Source organism: Phyllostomus hastatus, unplaced genomic scaffold (assembly GCF_019186645.2).
Source record: "Phyllostomus hastatus isolate PE091 unplaced genomic scaffold, TTU_PhHast_1.1 phas_scaffold_442, whole genome shotgun sequence".
Classification (NCBI taxonomy): domain Eukaryota; kingdom Metazoa; phylum Chordata; class Mammalia; order Chiroptera; family Phyllostomidae; genus Phyllostomus; species Phyllostomus hastatus.
The window spans coordinates 6,102,010-6,124,520 of NW_025334030.1; the positions used below are offsets into that span (position 1 = coordinate 6,102,010).

Sequence of the window (22,511 nt, forward strand, 5' to 3'; positions counted from 1 at the left end):
GCTTCACTAGCCTTTTTTTTAGAGGGGGAAGCAGGTGAAAGCAAAAGTAGCACTCCCAGGCCACTCAACTCCCTTAAAACCTCTTTATTTCTGGTCAGGAGGCAGAAATGCTGATTAACTCTGTTAATAAAGCACAGTGCTCACCAGATCAAAGGTCAGTGACCAAGGTCTGATGCCTCTTAATAAGGAAATATGCCTCCCAGCCACTATCAGGGGGGAAAAAAAAGCACACTTTTAAGCCACACAAAATACAACGTATTTATTTGGAAACAACAGTTTCAAAATGATCTCTTAAATTCAGAATCTATGAGCCAGGGTATAAACAAGTGAGATCATCATTCATTGTTAAGTTATTAAAGAAAATTTTAAATTAACTGATTATGTGAAGTGATGATTTTCTACACTTCATAAGAATCTCTTGGAGTGCTGGAGATTAATTCTGCTAATAATACAGTGCCCTGGTATGGACCAGTAATTTGGAAATATCTTTTTACAAAGATTTCCAGATGATTACCGTGACCAAGGAAATATGGGACACACTGATTTGAAGCACGCTTTTCAACGTCCTTTGCATGTTTCAATTCTTGAACTACTAATCTCAGAATGACTCACTGAAAAATCTTAACCAGTTCAATTTTAGGAAACAAAAGTCTTTTAAACATTTGGTTTGATAAATTCTCTTCATTGCAGACATCATGAAAACTTTATTCTGTTGGTTTCCTAGAAGACAGGGACTTTTCTCCTTTTCATTTCTGACCCAGCTCTTCTAGGTTATGTTTTTCTTGGAGTTTCCGTCTTTCCTGAGTTAAGGCATAGCAATCCAACCAAATCATCTTTAAAAATTGGTTTCTTATTAAAGGGTTGTCACTTTTAATCACCTTGGCTTGCTTCTGTCCAGCTCCCTTCTCTTCTGAAAACTAAGATGTTACGGTGTTTTGTCTAGAATCAATATTCTGGCCTTTCCACCTTAAATTTCATACTGACAACCCCGTGTATGCCAGCTTGGATCTCATCGTTTACTTTCACAGGGCCAACTCCCTTTGGCGTCCCGGTCAGGATAATATCTCCTTCTTCCAAGGCTATTATCCTAGAAACGTAGCTGATGATGTAGGGAATGGTAAAGATCATGGCGGATGTCTCACCCTCCTGCCGGAGTTCGCCATTGACCTTGAGCCAGAGCTTCAGATTGTGAGGGTCTGGGACCTTCTCTTTGGGTATGAACGCGCTGACAGGGCAGGAGGTTGTGAAGCTCTTGGCCAGAGTCCAAGGCAGCCCCTTCTTCTTGCACTGGTCCTGCACGTCCCTTGCGGTCATGTCCAGGCACAGGGCATAACCGGCCACGTAGTCCATGGCCCCGGCCTCCGGGACCCCGCAGCAGCGCTTGCCCATCACCACGCCCAGCTCGAGCTCGTGGTGCAGGTTCCGGGTGTAGGCTGGCATGAGAATGGGGGAGCCCTCGGGGGCATAGGCGGTAGACGGTTTCAGGAAGATCACCGGCTCGCTGAGCACCGCGCTCTGCATCTCCTTGACGTGGTCCGCGTAGTTCCTGCCCACACACACGATGTTCTTCCCCCACTCCCAGAAGCGAGACAGATGCCTGGAAGCCGCCATGGCTCTAGCTTACGGCCCCTAGAGTCACGTGGAATCAGTCCGGGCTGATCCCCTGATGCCTACGGCTACCCGGAGAGGACGAACTATCTCAGAGCTCAATCCGGACTGCGACCGCCCATTCTGCTTGTGCTCCCCACGGTGTGCCAGAGTCGCAGCGCACGGCCTCCTGGGAGCCGCCGTCGGGTGGCTGCCGCTAGGACGCCGGGCGCTAGGACGCCGGGCGCTAGGACGCCGGGCGCTAGGACGCCGGGCGCTAGGACGCCGGGCGCTAGGACGCCGGGCGCTAGGACCCCCGCCAGGTCCCCGGAAAGAGGCGGAGGCTCTAGTGTTGTTCTCCGGCTGCAGCCAATTCCTTGCTTCAAGCCTGCGTGGGGGGGAAAAGGGCACCGGTTTGGGCGCGAGCGCTGATTGGTCGGGAGGTGGGCGGGGAGGCTGGCGTATGCCGCTCGCCCGCGTCTGGCGGAACCGCCCGTCCGCCTTCCCTGTCATGGTGCTGGGCCCACTTCTAAGCTCTCGGAGTCTCACCGCTCTAGCGGCCGCCTGCGCCCGCCGCGGCCTGGGTAAGATTGCCGAGGGCGGCCGGCGCTGGGATAGAGCTAACAGCGGCAGGGCCCCGGAGCGGGGTGCTGGCTGGGTGCCTGGGTCCTGTCGAATGTCGTAGCCGGGTGAGGGCAGTTAGGCCAGCCGCGCTCCCTGAGACGTTCCAGAAGCGCCCCGCAACCGGGCGTTGGGCGCGGACGCAGCCCGCCGGCCCGCTCGGGTGTGTCTGCAGGGAGTCACCGGGCCGCGGTGACTGACGCTGCTTTTTGTCGATGTAGGATTTTCAACCCTGGGTGACGGCGGCGGGCGTGCGGGTAGTGGTGGAGGAAGGCTGCACAACAGTTGGGTGGGATTGTGAGAAGGCTGAGTGCGGAGTACCTGGTCAGCTGGGTTTGCTGAAGGGTTTGTGCTGGGTGAGCAGACGGCTCTCCGGCGCTCCGACCGGCCTCCCTGCGGCCAGCATCGCAGTGGTGCGGGGGTTTCCCACATACCACCCCCCGCCCCGCCGAAACTCAGTACTTCCAGTGCCCTGGGGTGATGTGATTGCTTAGAGCCCGAAGAATACTGTGTATATTCTCCACAAATTAAATCACATCTTTTCATCTCGAGCTTTGGCTGACAAGAAGAACCTGGGGCACGGATTCTAAAGTGATGTTACAGGGGAGAATCCTGGAGCAATGCTTGGATTCCAACAAGACTGGGTCCTGTGATCTGTGGGGCCCTGGCCTTCCCTGGCTGTCATTTCATCAGTGCCTCTGAAATGAGAGGCGTTAGGCACACTGATCTCCAAGGCCTGTCTCTTTCCGCTGTCAGATTAGAGTCTAACCTCTTTCTTTTTTGGAATATTTTGGCCTTTATTTTGAAATCTTCTTTTTATTTCCTTATATTTTATCTGACTGATGTAGCAATGGGAGCAGTAGGTTAACCCCAACCTCTAGGACCTGGTTAACAGCTAAATGGCGGGAGGGCACTAGGTAGGCAGTTTGGACAAGCTGTGAAGCCACCCTTGACCATTTTCAAATCCCACTGAAAGCAGTCAATTTCTGGAGTGGGTAAAGTGTCACCATTACTAAGGAAAGAGCCTATTTTTTTCCGTTTAGGGAAACTCATCAAAGTGTCAGAGCTAAGAGTTTTTGTGTCAGAAATCGGACAGACAGTGTAAGTGGGACTGTAGGGAATTGCCAGGAGTGCCACTGTCTCAAATGGCCGATGCCATGCAGAAGAACCCACCCCATTCAGAAGAAGCCAAACAAGAAGCCTCCCTGGACTCAGTACTTGGCCCAGACCATATGCTGTAGGTCTGAGCCCTCTGTTTACACAAAAGATCACATTTGCAAACCAGTAAGTTAGGAGCATTTCTCAGCCTGCGGTAGGCTAGGTGATACAATTTTTGGAAAAGGAATAAGGTTTCTGGTGGTGACTGCACCAGTTGAATTCTTTCCGTAGAGATAGCAGCATCTTCTCCAGGTTGCCAGGAACCAATTGTAAATAGCTTCCTTCACTTAGGCAGTATAGATAATGTTCTATGGGAAATAGGTAGACAGGGCCCCCTTTTGAGGGGGATTCTTCTGGACATGGAGTTTTGTTTTTATCCTTCTGCTCTCCTCCCACCCCCATCCCTAATACACATACTGCTCTGTATAGTAGAGCTCCCAGGCTCCTATAGCACTGGGGATCAGGGAAGGTTGAACATCAGAGACTTAACCTTACAAAAATGTTTCTTCTGCTGTGCGTGAGGAGAAGGGCCTGGAAAATGCCCAGCTGGTTGTCAAAGGAAAGGATATCTGTGTGTGATCATTAAAGCTGCCGTCCAGGCATTTTCCCTGGCCATGGTATATACAGTTGAATCTACTTTTATTTTATTTGTTTTAAACAATCTCTTTAATTTTTTAAAGATTTTATTTATTTTTAGAGAGAGGAAGGGAGGGAGAAAGAGAGGGAGAGAAACATCAATGTGTGGTGGCCTCTCCCACACCCCCTACTGGGGACCTGGCCTGCAACCTAGGCATGTGCCCTGAGTGGGAATCGAACCAGTGACCCTCTGGTTCGCAGGCCAGCAATCAATCCACTGAGCTGCACCACCCAGGGCTGAATCTGCTTTTAGACGGCCCCTGAAGACATGGCCTGTCTGTCTTTCAGTCAGTTGGTGCTCCCTGCTTTCTGGATCCTGTTAGGGAGAGGTCCCCATCCCAGCACCTACCCCAGAATTTCATGGATGCCTTCTGTCACCTTTTGTTGTGCAGTTTTAATCCCTTTCATGCTAAGACTTAAAGTATTATTGGGGCCTCTGTGAATTTTTAGATTGAATATTAGTTTTATTGTTGAAAAGACTCTGGCACCTGTCTGCTGGCTAGAAGATGCTTTTGCCCTTCAGTCACTCCCAGCCATCCTGGCAGAGTCCTTTGGCTCAGTTGGATGGTGATTCTGTATCCTGTACGCCCAAATCTAGAATATTTGTGGCCAACTCTCCATTCCTCAGGCCCTGGTGGTTTTTGTGCATGTTCCAAGTTTCTAGTTCCTGCCATATTGTTTTCTTTTCTGGCTTGAGGCCTAAGAAGGGCTGTGAGTGACTCCAGGTGCCTGGGCTGTGTTAGCTGGAGAGGCAGCGATGTGCTGTGGTTAAGAAATAGCCCAGCTTGGCACTTTCATTTGTGTTTCTTCTTTTCATGGTCTCCTCTGAGTCAGGTGTGAGCAACCAAAACTGACAATAGTCATGTATGCTGACTGTTTGAATTACAGCCAGAGGCTGGTCTTTCTATTCCTTTAGAACTCTTGAACAAGAAAATAAGTATTATAAATCCAAAAGAGCTGATTTCCTTGAATACAAATATGAATCATTTTCTCGATTTTTTTCTTACTGATGTGGTTAAATGAGAATATCCTCTTCTCTATCAAAGAAATGTAAAAAACCCTGCATGGCGAGCCCCGTGCTCAGATGTTTGCCCCATGTCAGTCTTAGATGTCACATCCCCAGGATGTCCCTACTGCTGGGTCGTTGAGGACTTATTTTGAGTCTATGACTGATGTGGTCTCGTGTGGACACTGACCAAAACTGCATTCCATCTTCAGGTCCAGCCTTGCTGGGAATCCTCTATCACACGGATTTGAGGAAGAACTTGACTGTGGAACAGAGCGCCATGAAGGTTGAGGTTCTGCCAGCCCTGACCGACAACTACATGTACCTGATCATCGATGACGACACCAAGGAGGCCGCCATTGTGGACCCAGTACAGCCTCAGAAGGTGGGAGGTGTGTCCCCAGCACCAGTTCTTTTTCCCTGATGGGTTTGATACCTGCAGTATTCTTGCAACTTGGCTGAAGCTAACTATTAATTCATCCATTAATTTTTAACAAACAATTTAGTGCCCAGCCACTGCTATTGGGGCAAAGGGCCCATGAAAGGGGTGGGGGTAACCAGAGGCTTTGGCATCGAAAGAAAGGAGAGGGCTTGTCTGCAAAGTCCCTGGGCAGAGAAGCAGGTGCTGTCCTTGCACTGTCCACCCTTCCTTCAGGCTTTGGGCCAGAGGGGCGTGGAGAGGTCATGGGGGGTACTAAGCTGCCAAATGGATTAAAAGAGATAAAGGCCACCATCACCAATCTCTACTGAAGTTAGGTTGAGCGGCAGGGTCAGGTCAGGACCTGGCCATTCCTGGCACACCCTGGGTTCCGCCGGGCACCCCCACCTTGCAGGCTTCTGAGCCAGCACTGGGAGTGTGATGGTGGCCTCTGTCCTGCCTCACATTTGGTTGCAGGTTGTAGAAATGGTGAAAAAGCACGGTGTGAAGCTGACTACACTGCTCACCACCCACCACCATTGGTAAGCGCTCTCTCCCAGAAGCTGAGCTCCCTGCAGGGCAGCAGAGCTGATTGGGCCTGATGGCTCTGTGCCAGGCACACCCTGAGGGTGGGGTCGGGCGGGGTTCTCACAGGCTGTCTGTGCCCACCCTGCAGCTGGCAGCTGGGTCACTTGTGCCCCACAACTGTGACCACTGTGCAACTGAGGGTCTGCCTCCAGTGGCAGTCTGAAAGGCTTCAGGTGTCAGCCTCCATGCTGCTGCCTCATTCCCTTGGTCTTCTGGCCCAAGCCCCTTGGCCCTTTGATGGAGTCTGGTGACTTAGGGGCTTCAGAGGGGATGCTGTGCTAGGGGCCTGCAAGGACCCCAGCAGTGTCTTTGAAAGCCCTTGTGCTTGTGTGATGGGATGCTGGCCTCAATGTTAGGGAAGAAACTAGACTAGACATTAATGTTTTTAAAACTCAGCAGCCATATTTGGAGAGGTTGTGGGGTTTTTTTTGCTTGTTTTGTCTTTAATATTAATTAATAAAAAGGCTAAATGGTGAAAAAGCACTCAGACTAGAGTTGTCTGTCCAAGGTCTTTCTTTTGGATTTTTTGAAACTTTTGAGGCTGTTCAAAGCTAAAAAAAAAATAATGTTTATTTGGCTCTGAACTTTCTTTTCCAAATCCGTGCTTGAGGGCAGCTGATACCTTCACATGTACCTGTCCCTGTAGCGTCGCTGTAATTCAGGCTGCAGGCGCTCCACTTCACTGGGCTCCTCCCCCTAGTACTGCAATGAGGCCTTGCCCTTACCGGCACAGCTCCGTGGTCTGTGTTGTCCTGCAGAGCAAAAGGTCACCAGCTCAATTCCTGGTCAGGGCACCTGCCTGGGTTCCCGGTGTGGTCCCCGGCTGGTGCATGTGTGAGAGAAAATGGCTGATGTCTCGCTGACACATCAATGTTTCTCTCCTTCTCTTTCTCCTTCCCTTCACCTCTCTATGAAAATAAATAAATAAAATCTTTTTAAAAATACAAATAAATAAAATTTCACCTGGAGTGTTCAATGGATGTGGTTTGGCCAACATTTGTTAAATGGTAGAAATGTCTGGGTTGATGTAACTAAGTTGCTGAGTCTCTGGGATGTCAGGTGCTAACTCCTAAAGGGACAGAGTCTACAGCCCTGTCCTTGGCCTGAATGACTTGGCACAGCCACCCTTTCTTCTGAAAAATTCAGGCCTCTTGGGCCTCCATGTAAATGCAGGAAGCCTTCTCCTTCCCCAGGTTTGCACAGTTGACTTTTCTCTCCTACGCTAAGAAACGCCCATATCAGATGTTGCTTCCCTGGAGGGTTTTCTCAGGACTTTATGTTTATGCTAGAACATAAATCCTAAACCAGGCCCTAAACTGAGCTTTAGGGTATGGCCTGTGCCTCTCTCCCACTTATGGGTGGCGGTGGTGAGTGGGCTGAGGGGCTGGCCCTGGCCAGTGCATGACGGCCCTCTGAGGGGAGGGAGGCGGAGGGCTGCCTCCTTTTATCTCGGGCCCTGCTGTTCCTGGGCGTATCAGAAGAGTCCATATGTGAGAATGTGGTGAGGAGCAGATGTTCCCTGGTGACCAGAAAGCCCTGGCCTTGCCCTGGAGTGGCTGACTGTCAGGTGTTGGCGTGTTCCTTACCCTGCCCTGTACCTGGCCCCACGAAGCCAGGGGATGGAGCTCTTCCCCGACCCCTTCTGAAGTGCTGCAGAGGCAGGGCCACGGAAATAACCGGCTAGGAACAGGGTGCCCGAGAACTTCCTTGCAGTGGAGCCAGGTTCCTGTGTTGGAAGGTGCATTTCTATTTCTCAGAAACATAACTAGGCAAATAAAAATTCTGTTTTGTGGTGAACACATAATAAAATATACAGATGATGTACAGAATTGTACACCTGAAACCTATATCATTTTATTAACTAGTATCACCCTAATGAATTGAATAAAAAGGAAAAATAATTCTATTTGGTCAGGGTTTACAAGCAAGCAACCCCCCATCATCTCAGCAGTGTCCCTAGGTCTGTTTGACTTCCAGGGACCATGCTGGTGGAAATGAGAAGCTAGTCAAGCTGCAGCCCGGACTGAAGGTGTACGGGGGCGATGACCGGATCGGGGCCCTGACTCACAAGGCCACACACCTGTCTACACTGCAGGTGAGGAGTGAACCCCAACAGAAAGGGCCACCAGGCTCCAGAGCATAGTGTGGCTGTCCCCTCCATTACCCCAGGGACTTTTCTAGCAGAGGGGCACATAAGGGCTTGGGCTCTGCAGATAGCCTGACCCATGGGTGGTGGAGGGCCTCCTGGGGCTGCCCAGGCCTGGACAGTCCCCTCTGTCGAGAGCTTTACCAGCAAATCAGTGTGCAAATGGTGACTCGGTAGGCGAAGAAGCTGTTGATAACTATGTAGAGGTAATTGGGGGAATTTAAATACAGGCTCTGCATGGGGTTATATTCTCATGCTGATGCTACATTTCTTGGATGTGATGATAGCAAGGCTATGTAGGAGGACGTTCTTTTCTTAGTAGATGCAGCTGGAGTGTTTAGGGGCAGTTTGTCAAGATGTGTGTGACTCGAAATGTGTGTGTGTGGAGAGAGATGTACCACAGATGGAACTGTCAGCATTTGGTGACTCAGGTAAAAGTCATGTGGATTTTCATCTTTATTTCAATTTTTTGTATCTTTGATGTAAAGAGGTGGGGGGAGGGGAAGACAGAAGAAAAACAGAAAAAAACACCAAGCACCTAAGAAATAAAACCATCTCTTCTAGCAAGACGCCTAGTTCAGATTTGGCCCGATTTTGAGGGAAAAAACAAAATGAGTCCCTTTCATTTTGCATGTCAGCAAATACCAGGGTCTAAAGTGGTCCCTGCCCCTGGGTCACACTCGAGGACTGAGTCCCATGGTCACCAGCAAGATCCATGTCTTCCTGTGTGGTGGGCGTGGGGTCTTAGGTGAGACCCTGTGGGACCAACGGGCCATGTGCTCATGAGCCCTGGGAGCGCATCCAGCGCATGCTTTGTTTCAGGTGGGGTCTCTCACTGTCAAGTGCCTGTCGACACCGTGTCACACTTCTGGACACATCTGCTACTTTGTGAGCAAGCCCGGCAGTTCTGAGCCCCCTGCGGTGTTTACAGGTGAGGATTCAGGTGTGTTTGCTGGAAAGGCTGGGCATTCTTTGCAATACACAGAGGAGGAGAAGCAGAGCATTTCCTGCCTAAAACTACACAGGGCTGAGTGAGGAGGACCCCAGCCCTAGGGCCAAAGTCTGGGGCTTAGCTTCAAACACACTGGGTTATGGACAGGCTGGGTGGACAGAGAGGACAGTGGCTCCTCCTGGCAGGGCTGGTCTTGTGCTTTCCCTCTGACCCCTGTTAGGTGCCCCGGGGACACTTTCCTTGAGAGACTGCCTGGTAGGGATGCAGCCCAAGACCCTACTGCCTCCAGTAGGGGTGGGCAGGTGCTAGGTGGGCAGGGCAGTGAGCCTCAGAGCTGCCTCATGTGGGACTCACATGCCCTTCTGAGTACTCACACTGCCCGTCCCTCTGTGGGCTGAGAGCCGCACTGAGTGTGGCAGTCATTAGCAGCCCCTGGTCATGATCTCCTACACAGAGCATCCCTGAGAGCAGCCGGCCTGGCAGCCCAGACAAGCTCAGGTGGTGCTGGATGAGTCCAAGTAGGGGCCACGGTCTGCAGTGGCTGTGACCCGGAATAAGGTTTGTGGGGCACAGCCCAGTAGTGGGCTGTGTGAGCGGTACTCAGTCAGGGCAGGCAGGCCTTGCCAGCAATCAGAGGTATTTTTCCTCTTGTAGAGGAAATGAAAGAACGTTGATGCTGGTTGGGGAACCTATGGAGTGGAATGGCCGTGCGGCAACCAGGGTAGTGTGAGCCAGTGGCCACGATGGGCCGGAATGGTTGAGACGGCCCAGCCAAGAGCAGGCTTGCTGCCCCAGGGAGCCCCACTGCCGCCTTAACTTTTCTAGTGACTGTAAACAGCTTTTGAGCTCTGCGCCTTCCAGAAGTTTAAGTCACAATCATGATATTGTAACCACCGTGAGAGAGTGTTTAAAAATACAATGGCTGAATGCAAGGTGGGCTCCTGGCATGGATCCTGTTGTGGAAAAAGGGCGTTGATGGGAAATGTGCATCAAGTCTGGGGTAGAGTTTAGTTAAAAGCAACGTGGGGATGCAGGTTTGTAGTTTTGAAAAATACACCAGGTGATGTAAGATGTTAAGGGGAACACCAGCCGAGGAGGGATGCTTAAGGGGCCTCTGGGTAGTCTTTGTAGCTTGTCTACAAACGCAAAATCATCTCCAGATCTGTGCTTACTTTGGCAGCACTCACACTAACATTGGAACAATGCAGAGAAGATTAGCATGGCCCTGCATGGGGAGGACACACAAATCTGTGAAGTGGTCCATATTTTTTAAAAAATTATCTCCAGATCTAAGGTTTTCTTTGTTGTTGTTGTTGTTTTTTAAATATACAGTTGTGTTCAGTGTCTTTGCTGCAGTGATGGAGGTGTGGCTGTGGGTCAGGTTGCTGGTCCCTGGGCACACCGTGGCAGCCCCGGCCTCATAATGGGTGAGGTCCAGAGGTGGTGTGGAGTAGGGAAATTGGCCCATGTGCCACGTGTACGCTGCCCTGAGTGGTTTGGCCTGTGTGCGTGGTGAGAGCAAAGCGTTCCCCCCTGAGTGGGTGGGCCTGAGGTGAGGGGGCGTGCCGCCAGTGCCTGGCTTGCCAAACCCTCAGTACATCGCACTCCTGTCCCTACTGGACGTCAGTCTGCCCATCTGTTGGCTGGTGACGCAGTGCCTCTCAGGGTTGTCAGGACCTGGGGGGTGGGTCCCTGGGGACTGTGCTGTTAGAGGCTGAGTCCCACTTTGGAAGGTGTGGAGGGCCAGCTGCTGAAAGCACAGACCTGAACTATGTCCTGCGTGAGTTGTTACTGCTGTCTGTGGGGCAGCAGCTGGCAGGGAGTATACTGTCTTACTGGTGACTTTAATAATAACTATGTGAAAAGTCATACAGTGTCCTCAGTGGGGAAGCTAAGGGGTCTGGGCATCTACAGTAAGGACTAGTGGTGTGGAAAGTAGGACGGCCCAGCAGGGCCCCAGCTGGCCTGCGTGTGCAGCAAAGGGGCCTGAAGCATCCAGAGGTGAGTGACCCAGGGCCGTGCTTCCTTCCCCTAAGTTGTAATCAGAGGAGGTGGCAGTGCAGAGAAGGGTGCGGTTTTGGCCCTGGGAGGTGGTGGGCAGGACTGAGCACTGACAGGTCCGGGGAGGAGGCGGGGAAGGTGGTCTGGGGGGCAGACCTGGCTGAGGGAGCTGGGTGCTGCCATGTTGGCCAGTGGGGCATTTGCGTTTGAAGCATTCAGGTAGTCAGGGACCTCAGGTCTTGGACCCCAGCTCATGGCAGTGAGTGCCAAGGCCACAGGAACAGCTCAGGTCCTTGGGGAAGGAGGCTGCATTAGATGCTAGAACCATGGCTAGCTCCACAGGACTTGGGGGTGGAGGGGTGGCCTGCTGGAGAGCTGGGCCTTTTGGAGAGGTGATGTGCCCCCTGGCACTCATGGCAGCTGTCAGTAAAGGGTGAGAGAGAGACAACAAAAGCCAGGGTGCAGGAGAACAGTGGTCCTGGCTACCAGGGAGGAGCATAGAGGCCCCAGGTCTCATAGTGTCCTTGCTGCCATCATGCAACCCTATGAGGACCTGGCTCCCCTGGCCCCGGTGGCAGAAGGGCCATGAAGTTCCTGGGTGTACAAATAGCAGGTGCTGCCTGTCCCTGGACAGGACCCTGTGCCCGAGTGGCTGGCTTTCCTCTGGGTCTCGTTGGCCTCTCGCCAGTCCCCAGACTCAGATTGCAGGGCCCTTGACCTGTGTGTTGCGGCTCTGCTCACAGGCTATCCACTACCTCACTGCATAGTTTTTTTCTGAGGGGAAGCCTTGGCTTTTGCTGTGGGGCGGCGGGGAAGAGGCTTTGCAAGTGCTGATGGGAGAGGGATGTTGCTCAGTGTTGAGGGGTCTCAGGCCCTCCTCATGTAAAGGGGCTGGAGAACAAGTGCCTGTGGGCTTCCACTTGGCATGGAGCTGGTTCTCAGGAGACGGAAGCAGCAGTGCAGAGACCTGGCGGCCTCAGGCAGAGGGGACACTGCCTGAAGGTCGGAGGCAGGAAGGAGTGATCTGTGGCGGCAGGTTGCATCTTGAGGGCCCTCGTGATCTGTGGTCCCTTGTGAGGGGCTTCCAGAGTGCCCAGGTGGGGCTGATGAGATCATGGAGGGTGTTATGGGATGGCCCTGGATGCCGGGGGTGAGGGAAGATGCAGGGAGGCCAGGCCCGAGAGGGGGCCTGCTGGGCAGGTGGGGACAAGTGTTCGGTGTGGGAATCTTGGCACTACAGCTGATGGGCCTGGGCAGTGAAGGGAGGAGTTGGCGAGAGTCTAAGGTTTGGGTTTGAGCAACTTTTTGGAGGCTGGGGGTACCAGTGGGTGAAACTTCAGTGGAAAGTTCTGGGACAGGTAGGAACAAAGAGCTGTGGGTTGTCTTTGGACCCTGTCAGGTACCTAGGTGGAGGGTACATCTGAGGCTGGGCCCCAGGCAGCCCCGGGGACAAGGTGAAGCCTTGGCCCACAGATGGTGGGTGGTCAGCATTGTCCAGTAGTGAACCGTCAGCCTCTCAAGGGGGTGTGTCATAGTGGTGGTCTCACTGCTCTGTGGCTGTCTGCTTTCAGGTGACACCTTGTTTGTGGCTGGCTGCGGGAAGTTCTATGAAGGGACAGCAGACGAGATGTACAAAGCCCTGCTCGAGGTCCTGGGCCGGCTCCCTCCTGAGACAGTAGGCGGAGCCCTTATCGAGTTCCCTGGCTGCCCTCCCACTCTGTCCCCTTGCCTCCTGTCCCACCGGCCCCACCTCCCGTGGTTACCCCTGTGTGGGGGAGGGCGGAGGCATTTTCTCTAGAACTGAGTTTTCTGTAAATATACTTCTTCTTATTGTTTCACATACGTGCAAGGAGTGTCTTGTCCTAAGGCACGTCTCCCTGGTGTCACTAGCCCAGCCCAGGGCCCTTGAGGCCCGTCTCTGCGGAGTTTGAGGAGAGACTAATAAGTCTCTTCAGGGCTCATGGGTTTGGCTTTTCCCTCAGAGAGTGTACTGTGGCCATGAATATACCATCAACAACCTCAAGTTTGCTCGCCACGTGGAGCCCAGCAACACTGCCATTCAGGAGAAACTGGCCTGGGCCAAGGTGAGTGGGATGTGCTGTGGGGCATATCCTGGGGGTCAGTCACTGTGAAGTGACCTCCTGGGGCCATAGAGGACCCAGTTTGCTGGCACTCAAGGCATCATCTCTAGAGTGGGCAGCAAGTGCTCCTCGGGCCATAAATAAGCTAACATTTAGACCTATTAAGCTTCGGGCGGGAGCCAGACGGCTGTCAGACCCTTTCTGACTCAGCGGGTCTGGGCCAGGCCTGAGAGTCTGTGTTTCCAACAAGTGCCCCTGCAGGCCAGAGTGGCAGGTCCCCAGTGCCTGCCCATGCCCTGAGCAGCAGGTGGCACTGTGTGGCAGCAGTTTTGCTCCCGAGGCTGTTTGCCATTTATTTCAGTGATGGCCCCAAACTTGCTCCTTTGCTCAGCCCAGGGGTTGACTTGTCCTGGAGGTGTGTTCTGTGAGGGGTCTGGAGACAGCCGCAGGTGCCCTGGGCAGGCAGAGAGGTTCTCCTGGACTCCAGGCATCTGTCTTCCCACCCCGGTCACGAGAAATGGTGGCAGGGAGAAACACACACAGCCCGGAGGCCTCGGGGGCTGGGCGGGCTCCCTTCTGCTGAGTTCAGTGAGCAAAGCTGCCTCACACAGGTAGGGTTTTTTTTTTTAAACAAATTTAGCTGACTTTGTTGAGCATCCTCATCAATTTTTGAGGGTGGGCTTATAATACCTATAAAAATTCAAATGCTGTCTTAATCAGTTGATAAATAGCCCGTTTTTTAACACTGCACATGTATGAGTACTTAATATAAAAAACTCACGCTATAAATAGCCATACTTACTGCTTTGTGGCTTTCTTTTCACTTAATATTGGGTCCTAGTTCTCTTTCTATAGCGATTTACTCAGTGAACTCCTCCTTTGCACGGGTATCTGCTTTTTGAAAACTAAATTTTATTAAGCATTATTTACATACAATGAAAAGTACCCAGGTGAGCATTGTACAGTTCATGAATTTTGACCTTGTATGTAGCTGTGTAACCCCCAACACGATTACAATAAGAAACATTCACACTGTCCCCAAAGGTTTCCTTCTCCCAGTCAGTGCCCCCAGCTACCGGTCTGTTTTCTGTCATTGTAGATGGCTGTTTCCTAGGCTTTCATATAGCATTACTCGGATGTGTCTGGCGCTTTTCCTCAGTTTTAAGATTCATTCATTTTTTATTTCTGAGTAGTATCTCATATGGATATACTACAATTTGTTTACCCACTCATCTGTAGAAACATGGGCTGTTTCCAGCTTTTCCTTGTTGTAAATAAAGTTGCTATGAACCTTTGTGTGCAAGTCTTTGTGTGGACACATGTGGGCGTACCTAAGAGTAAAATTGCTGGGTTGTATGGTAAGTGTGTATTTAACTTCTAAGAAACCACCAAACTGTTTTCCAGTAGGTTGTACCATCTTGCATTGTCTCTAGCAATGCATAAACATTCCATTTGCTCCATATCCCACCAACATTTGGTGGTGTTGATCTTTTGAATTTTAGCCATTCTAACAGGTGTGTGGTGATACCTCCCTGTGGTTTTCTCTGATGGCTGATGAAACTGTCTCTTCATGTGCTTATTGGTCTATACATGTCTCCCTTGTGAAGTGTATGTTCAAATCTTTTGTCTATTTAAAAAATTGAGTTGTCTTCTGAATTGTAATAATTCTTTGTATATTCTGGAAAAAAGTCTTTGTTATATATAGATATCAAATATTTTCTCCCAGTCTGTGGCCTGCCTTTTCATTTTATTAACAGTATCTTTCAAAGAATAAAAGTTTATACTTTTGTTGAAACTCAGTTTATTAATTTTTTTAATGCTTTTTGTGTCTTATCTAAAAATATCTTTGCATAACTATGTATCACAGACTTTCTTCTGTGTTTTCTCCTAGAAGTTGTATAATTCTAGTATATTATGTTCATATAAATTTATCCATAGGTCAGTGATCCATTTCAAGTTAATGTTTTATTTATGGTATAAGGTAAGGGTTGAAGTTCACTTTTTTGCATATTGACATTCAATTTGTTGAAAAGCTGTCCTTTCCTCAGTGGATTACCTTGGCATCTTTGCTGAATAAAATGGACCCTGTAGGGATCTCCTTCTGCCCTCTATTCTGTTCCATTGATCTGTATGACTTATCCTTGTATCAGTAATACCGTCTTGATTACTGTAGCTTTTGGTAAGTCTGGGAATCAAATAGTATAAATCCTCTAACTTTATTCTTTTTTTAAATGGATTTTGGCTCTTCTAAACCTTTTGCATTTTTGTGTAAATTTTAGGATCATCTTTTAAATTCTACAAAAAAGTCAACTTGACTTTTGATTGGGACTATGTTGTAACAAATGATTTGGAGAAAGTGCAGGTCTTAACAATATTGATTCTTGCCCTGACCACTGTGGCTCAGTTGGGTGGGTATCACCACACAGAGCGAAAGGTTGCTGATTCCATTCCCAGTCAGGGTACATGCCTGTGTTGCGGGTTCAGTCTCTGGTCGGGGGCATGCAAGAGGCAACCAATAGATGTTTCTCTCCCTTTCTTCCACCCTTCCCCTCTCTCGAAAAATAAATTTAAAAAATCTTTTTTTAAAATTTTAGTCTTTCCATGAACAAGCTACAGCTTTCCATTTATTGAGGTCCTTTAGTTTTGGGTTTGTTTTTTTTTTTGTAAATGTATCCCTAAGTACTTAATGTTTTTGGATTTCATTGTAAATGATGGTTTGTTCATAGTCTTTAGAAATAGAATTGATTTTTGTATTTGGTCCTCATGTCCTTGTGGCTTTGCTAAACTCACTTATTCTAGCATCTTTTCCGTCGGTTCCTTAGCATACAATCATGTCAACAGCTAGTAGAGATAGTTTTCTTCCTTTTGAATCTATATGCCTTTTATTATTTTTCCTGCCTTATTGCACTGGCTAAACAAAAGTGGTGAGAGTGGACATATTTGGCTTGTTCTCAGTCTTAAGGACAAAGCATTCAGTTTTTCACCATTAAAGATGACATTAGCTGTGGGTTTTTCATAAATCCTCTTTATCAGGCTGATGAAGTTTACTTATATTCCTGGTTTTTGGAGAGTTTCTATTATAAGTTGGTGGTGAAGTTTGGTGAAGTTTGTCAAATAGTTTTTCTTCATTTATTATATAATCACTTTTTTCCCTCTTACTCTGTTAATGTGGTGGAGTACATCACTTGGTTTCAGGTGTAAAACCACCTTGCTTTCTGGATAAACCTTAGTCATAGTTTATTATTATCCTTTTCCCATGTTGCTAGAGTCTATTTTTATGCCTCCATCCTTAAAGGATATTGGTCTGTAGCTTTATTTTCTTGCATTGTCTTTGTCTGGTCTTAATATCAAGGTAACTGGCCTCATAAAATGAAAAAGTGTTTCCTCCTTGTAGTTTCTCTGAGTTTTCTATGATCGTTGTTATTTCTTTCTTTAATGTTGGTTAGAATTCACCACTGAAGCCATGTGGATATTGAATTCTTTTTGTGGAAAGATTTTTTTGTTGTTATGAATTAATTTTTTTGTGTAGGGCTATTAGATTTTTATATCTTCCTGAGTTAGTTTTGTTAGGAACTTGTATCTTTCAAGGAATTTGTCCATTTCATCAAAGTTTTCAAATTTGTTGCCAGGGTTTTCATACTGTTTGTTCCCTTTTTAATATCAGCTTTGCTGAGGTTTAGTAAACGTGTAATAAACTGCATCCGTTTAAAGTGAAGAACTGAGCAAATTTCAGCAGACATGTATACCAGTGAAACAACTACCACTACAGTGAGGTCACAGGACATGACTTCATCACCCTCAACTCTTCCTCATGCCTCCTTTTCACTGCCCTCGCTCCGGAGGACTGCTGATTTATTGTATGCTGCTAGAGGTTAGTTTGCATTTTCCAGTACAGTATTTTATTTAAACTGAACTATATGGTATGCAGAATGATTTTGAGGTGAATTCGTGTTGTTGCATGTATCAGTGACATGAGTTCCTTTGTATTGCTAAATAGTATTCTACTGCCTGGATATACCACATTTTGTTAGTCCATTCGTCTACTGATAGACATCTGTTTGGTTTCTAGTAATTGGCTGTTGTAAATAAAGCTTCTATGAACTTTTCTGTACAAGTCTTTGTGTGACATGTTTTCATTTCTCTTGAGTAAATACCTAGGAGTGAAATAGCTGGGTTGGATTAGGTATGTATTTGACTTGTAAAGAAACTGTCAAAATTATTTTTGTACATATTTGTGTTATGTTACATTTCTGCCAGCAAAGGATAAGAGTTACAGTTGTTCCACATCCTCACCAACACTCGTTGTCAGTCTGTCTAACTGTAATCATTTTAACGGTTATGTAGTGGTGTTTCTTTGTGACTTTAAGTTGCATTTACCTAGTGCCCACTAATGCTGAGCATCATTTTATATGCTTACTGGCCATTTTGTGAAGTGTTTGTTCAAATCTTTTTGCCCATTTAAAATGTTAGGTTGTCTTCTTACTGAATAATAAGAGGATATCTTTAAAAAGTATGTTCTGGATACAAGTTTTTCGTCAGATACAGTGTGGTGAATAGTTTCTCCTATTCTGTGGCTTGACTTTTATTTTCTCAACAATGTCTTTTGAAAAGCATTTTAAATTCTGGTCCAGCATGTTAACTTTTTTATGGCTCATACTTTTTGTCTCCTAACTAAGAAATCTCTGCTCTTACCAAGGTCAAAATTTTCTCCTATGTTGGTAATTTGTGTCCTTTTTCTTCACTATTCTTATCAGCTTTATTGATTTTTCTATAAAGATTTTATTTATTTATTTTTAGAGAAAGGGAAAGGGAAGGAGAAAGGGAGAGAAACATCAGCGTGTGGTTGCCTCTTGCACACCCCCTATTGGGGACCTGGCCCGCAACCCAGGCATGTGCCCTGACTGGGAATCAAACTGGTGACCCTTAGGTTCGCAGGCCCACACTCAAGCCACTGAGCTACACCAGCCAGGGACATTTTGTTGATTTTTAATAAGAATGACTTTTGTCTTAATCTTCCTTGTTTGTTTTTCTACTGCACTGATTTCTGCTCTTCTTTATTAAAACTCCTTCCATCTACTTACTATGAATATACTTTGCCCTTCTTTTTATAGATTCTTAGTATGGAACCTGAGTTAATTGATTTTAGACCTTTCTCCTTTTTACTTATTTATTATCTTTATTATATTTCTTCCATTATCATTTTCTCCTTTTCTAATATGAGCACTTAAAGCTAAAAAACTTCCTTCCAAGCACTGCTTTAGCAGCATCCCACAAATTTTCAAACATTGTGTTTTCATTATTTTCAATTTGAAATATTTAAAAAATATCCTTGTGATTGCTTCTTTGATACATGGCTCGTAATGAATTGTGTTAAACTTTTTTAGCCTTTTAAACATTTATTATGAGACTTTTCACACATATAAAAACATTGAAGGAATTTCATAGTGAACATTCATATCCCTAACACCTACTGTCTGCGGCTAACATTTCACTGTGCTTATGTTATCGCTGTCTATCCATCTGTCTTACTTTCAAATGCACTAATGTGTGAACGTCACCCAGGCATCATTTTACCAATCCCATTAGGGAAGACACTTAGGGTTTCCAACTTTCTTGCTCTTGTGAACTGTGCTGCAGTGTCTACGTTTCTGCATCCTTCCCGCTTCCATAGGAAAATCAGTGCGTGCTGACACCGACCTTGATAGATAATCCAAGAGGTTATGACAGTTTACACGCCCCCAGTCCACTGCATGACAGCCTGTTTCAGAATTGTCCTTGGAAGTGTTAACTTGTTTTCTTCCCTCACAGGCAATAGAATAAGACTTTTTAGGAGAAGTGAATACTGGAGAAGCACAGAAGATATTATGAAACACTCTAAGCTTGTTTTTACCAGAAGGGAAAGAACCGAGATTAGCAGTGAATCTTTATCTAGACCTCCTGCCACATTCCTACTGGATACGCCTTTCATGACTGAAGGATTTTTTCTTTTCTTTTTTTTAAAGGCCCTGCTTATTTACTTATTTTTATTATTTTTATTTATTATTTGATTTATTGTATTTTTTCCATCACCATTTATCCCCCCATACCCTCTTCCACCTTCACCCACCCCTCCCCCGTGCAATCACCACACCATTGACCATGTCCGTGTGTTTTTTCCTTCTTTTTTCCTTTTTTGCTCAATCCTTCCGCCCCACCTACCCGCTCTCAGAGGTGTCATCCTGCTGTCTATCTATTAGTCTGTCTCTATTTTGCTTGCTAATTCAGTTCACTTAATTCCACATTTGAGTGAAATCATATGGTACTTATCTTTTCTCCAATGGGCTTATTTCACAGCATAATGTTCTCCAGGTCCATCCATGCTTTGCAAAGGATAAAATTCTCTTCCTTTTTATGACCAAGTAGTATTACATTGTGTAAATGAACTGTAGCTGTTTTATCCACTCATCTACTGATGAATACTTGGGCTGCTTCCAAATTTTGGCTATGGTAAATAATGCTGCAGTGAACATAGGGATGCATATATTCTTTCAAAGTAGCGGAAGGATTATTTGTTGGTGCCAGTGGTCACAGTGTTGGGGGTGGTAAGATCCAGACTCTCGGGTGTGAGGCCCCTGACAGTCAGGAAACCTGGGCTTGGGTGTCAGCAGCTATTGTCCAAGGTCTGGCCCTGTGACCTTCTGGGTTAGCTAGGCAGAAGGGCAAGGGTTGCTGGGAGGGTGGAGACCACCAACTATTAATTCTGACCTTCCTGTAGGGTTTCTTTAGAAGCTGGCAGTTGGCCAAACAGCCTGGTTTTTATCTTCTCTCTGCCTCAGCCAGTGTTGGTCAGGGGCACGATCATCCTGGCTGAGGTGATAAGGTGCCCATCGAGGGCTCTTCCTGGGTGCTCCTCCCGTGGGAGCCTGTGTAGGGGGAGCCCTGCCTGAACACCTCATGATGAGAACTTACCACCCTCTGGAGTGGGCTGTCATCCCAGGGAGGGATGACATTGGTCATCTTCCAGTTTGTCCCAGCAATGAGCTGTGCATGACGCGCACAGTGTTGCGAGTTGGCCAGTGGGTGTTTTCCTCTTTTCTGTGTTTTCTGAATTTTTGCTGTTTGTTGCTCCTTAACGTAAAACATAAACTTCATGTTAATGGAAAGGAAGCTCCATGTCCCCTCCACCCCCAAGGCTGCAAGGGAAGGAGGACGAGCTGTTGGTGGCAGCTGCAACCCCACATCTCCACAGCAGAAAGGGGCCTGACCTCACACCGACCTGCCTGCTCACTTTGCCTTCTCTGTCAGATGATGTTCTAAGATCATGAGAAAGTATTTTGGAATGAAGGTATTTAGAAGTTTCTGTATTAAAGTGATGCGTTTCTTTTGCAGGAGAAGTACAGTATTGGGGAACCCACAGTGCCGTCCATCATTGCAGAGGAGTTCACCTATAATCCATTCATGAGAGTGAGGTGAGGGCGCAGGCAGGGGCCTGTGCCGTCCTTGGGCGTCTCAGCCTCTGCTTCACTCAAACACTGTGTCCACTCGCTGAAACTCCTTCTGGAGATCCCAAATGGTGGAGGAGACTGCCCTGAAATCTTGATTAAGTATAGCCACAGAACCAGACATGTTTTCTTAAAGGTGGGCGGGGGGGCATGGCGGGAGGAGGAACATTTTCCTTGGTGCCCTAGCAAGGGCATGGGGTCAGGACCCGTAGGTGGGAGAGGTGCATCCTTGGGGAGCTTCATGGTGCTGGGCAGTGCTGGATGCCAGCATGGGGTTGATGTCCCTGCTTTCTGGGTTGCCAGCAGGGTTGGGCTCGGGCAGCATGCCACCCACTGTTAGTAACACACAAGTTGGCCATGTGCTGTTGCATTTCATTTTTGAAAATGCCCAGACTCCTCCAGGCTCTTTTCCTCCCTGGTGTCCTGGGAGGGCAGTAGGCAGGGCTTGTGGCCTGCAGCCTGATGCTTGGCTCCGCAGGGAGAAGACTGTGCAGCAGCATGCGGGTGAGGCGGACCCTGTCACCACCATGAGGGCCATCCGCAAAGAGAAGGACCATTTCAAGGTGCCCCGGGACTGAGGTGGCCGTGGGGCCTGGGGTGCCCATGGCTGCTGACTTCAAGTGCATTTGGGTATTCAGGTGTTTTAGGTGAACTTCCTGCTGGGAGTGTAGGAAATTGAGTCTTGGTTTAATTTTAAATTAACTTCAGAGTCCTTTGCTTGTGTTATCAAATGTTTTAATGCATATTTATAAGAGAGGAACTTAGAAAGTATTTATCCCTGGAAGTTCTGCTTGCAGACTGTGTATTCTCTAGCTTTTCTGTGGGGCCCCTGCATGACACCCCAGTGATGCCTGTCCGCCTTTCCCCTGTCAAGGCCAGCAGCCCTGTGCTCTCCGGAACAGGGCACGTGTAAGGAAGTACGCTCTCCTCCTTTCCCTCCCGCAGCTACTTCTAGAAGAAGTCATCCTCTCAAGAGTTCTGTGTCATCATCTTCACAGAGTCATTTCTGTGTTGATGTAGTCAGTCCCTGAGCACCTACCTGGGCTGCGTCATTGATGCAGTGATGTTAGAGGCTGGGGCGAGGCCTGGGGGCTTGGGCTGGGAACCCCTGGCATGCGGTACCCTCGTGGTCCAAACTTCACACACCCCAATCCCTGCAAAGGCTGGCCTGTCCTGGGGACGTTCCCAGGGACTATTGTGGACAAAGAAGCTGATGGGAGGGACATCAGGATGCCATCTGCGGTGGACAGTCACTGGGTGCCCACGTGGCTGTGGGACATGAATGTTGGCACCTTGCCGCCCTGCTCAAAGTCTGACCCTCACAGGGCCGAGCAGGCAAAGGTTTCCGGGTTCTTCCTCCCAGCGGCAGTGTGGGAGAGCCTGAGGCTGAGCTCTCCGTGTGGGTGACCCAACTCTGCAGCTGTACCCTCTGCTTTTGCCTGAGAAAACTTGAATTGCGGCCGTTCTGGGAAGCCACCATGCCAGGTGTGGCTCCTTAGCTGCAATGTCAGGCTAGTCCTAGGCTCCGAGCATGCTGGGTAAGCCCTGCACATAGGGAGTCCCTTCCCAGGCAGAGAGGGTGGGCTGTCCGAGCAAGGAGGAGTGGGGAGGGGCAGCCATGGGACTCCTGAGGCACTCAGGGTGTTTGGGTGGGAGGCGGTGGGGATAGGATTCGGGTGGGTGGCTCACACCGAGAGGACCATTGGTGGAAGAATGAAGGGGTGTTTGTTCCCAAATAACTTTTTCTGTATCTGTAAGTTTTCTTCTGTGTGTGACATTTTCAGTTCGGCTTCTGTCTGTGACAAAAGAATCGTGCCAGGCACTGGCGTCTGGTCA

At 48.4% G+C, this 22,511-nt stretch overlaps 2 protein-coding genes and 1 non-coding gene across 4 annotated transcripts; 2 read left to right on the top strand and 1 right to left on the bottom strand.

The window, feature by feature from the left end:
• Positions 1 to 232: 232 nt before the first annotated feature.
• Positions 233 to 1,643, bottom strand: FAHD1 (fumarylacetoacetate hydrolase domain containing 1). The gene has a single exon (XM_045820630.1). The coding sequence runs from the start codon at positions 1,609 to 1,611 to the stop codon at positions 946 to 948; it is 666 nt and encodes a 221-aa protein (XP_045676586.1). The 5' UTR covers positions 1,612 to 1,643; the 3' UTR covers positions 233 to 945.
• A 23-nt stretch (positions 1,644 to 1,666) lies between these two features.
• On the top strand, positions 1,667 to 22,511 carry HAGH (hydroxyacylglutathione hydrolase). Of its 2 annotated transcripts, none has more exons than XM_045820627.1 (9): positions 1,667 to 2,171; positions 5,221 to 5,393; positions 5,904 to 5,968; positions 7,992 to 8,109; positions 8,983 to 9,091; positions 12,685 to 12,788; positions 13,096 to 13,197; positions 20,563 to 20,642; positions 21,154 to 22,511. In XM_045820627.1, exons 1-9 carry the CDS (start codon positions 1,667 to 1,669, stop codon positions 21,251 to 21,253), a joined length of 1,356 nt encoding a protein of 451 aa, XP_045676583.1. In that variant the 3' UTR covers positions 21,254 to 22,511. The 2 variants fall into 2 exon arrangements, with proteins under 2 accessions (XP_045676583.1, XP_045676585.1); XM_045820629.1 differs by having other exon boundaries at positions 12,685 to 12,761.
• On the top strand, positions 10,277 to 10,382 carry LOC123807266. Its single transcript, XR_006783608.1, has one exon. It is a non-coding gene; the product is annotated as a U6 spliceosomal RNA (small nuclear RNA).

What these genes read in the sequence shown, in the direction of transcription:
- FAHD1 (XM_045820630.1), bottom strand. Translation starts at nt 1,611, where the DNA reads ATGGCGGCTTCCAGGCATCTGTCTCGCTTCTGGGAGTGGGGGAAGAAC.
- HAGH (XM_045820627.1), top strand. Translation starts at nt 1,667, where the DNA reads ATGCCTACGGCTACCCGGAGAGGACGAACTATCTCAGAGCTCAATCCG. An exon ending in CTCACCACCCACCACCATTG is followed by an intron (nt 5,969 to 7,991) that starts GTAAGCGCTCTC and finishes TTTGACTTCCAG; the next exon opens with GGACCATGCTGGTGGAAATG. An exon ending in GCCCCCTGCGGTGTTTACAG is followed by an intron (nt 9,092 to 12,684) that starts GTGAGGATTCAG and finishes GTCTGCTTTCAG; the next exon opens with GTGACACCTTGTTTGTGGCT.